The following is a 403-nucleotide window of genomic DNA, read 5'->3' as shown; positions in this document are numbered from 1 at the left end:
AATAATAATAATAATAATAATAATAATAATAATAATAATAATAATAATAATAAAAGCAGATAATCAGACCGCAGGCTCTTATTGGTCAGCTCAGGTTTGCTCCACCCACCATGTGACTGTGCAGCTGAGTGGAGGCGTAGCCGCCGCCGCCGCCGCCGCCGCCGCCGCCGCCGCCGCCGGTCTCGTTGGACTGGGAGACGGTCTGTGGGGTGTCGGCCCGGATCAGCCCCCTCCTGTCAATCAAACTGAGACAGAGATGCTTAGTCCAGGTTAGTCCTTTAATGCAGATTTAAATCTTGGCTTTAGTCTCAGCTGGTCCTGGTCTCAGTCCCTGGTTTCAGTCCCTGGTCTCAGTCCTGGTCTCAGTCCTGGTCTCAGTCCCTGGTCTCAGTCCTGGTCTCAG

The 403-nt window shown here is 51.6% G+C and overlaps 1 protein-coding gene across 1 annotated transcript in view; it reads right to left on the bottom strand.

The window, feature by feature from the left end:
* Positions 1 to 403, bottom strand: part of LOC108249682 (palmitoyltransferase ZDHHC14) — a 10,444-nt gene that overhangs the window by 1,823 nt on the left and 8,218 nt on the right. The window contains exon 10 of the mRNA XM_037981451.1: positions 110 to 245. Coding sequence (XP_037837379.1) covers positions 110 to 245 — 136 coding nt within the window. The remainder of the gene's footprint in view (positions 1 to 109; positions 246 to 403) is intronic.

This window comes from Kryptolebias marmoratus, linkage group LG19, assembly GCF_001649575.2.
Source record: "Kryptolebias marmoratus isolate JLee-2015 linkage group LG19, ASM164957v2, whole genome shotgun sequence".
Classification (NCBI taxonomy): domain Eukaryota; kingdom Metazoa; phylum Chordata; class Actinopteri; order Cyprinodontiformes; family Rivulidae; genus Kryptolebias; species Kryptolebias marmoratus.
The sequence above is the reverse complement of the archived record's forward strand: the minus strand, read 5'-3'. Positions and strand labels throughout refer to the sequence as shown.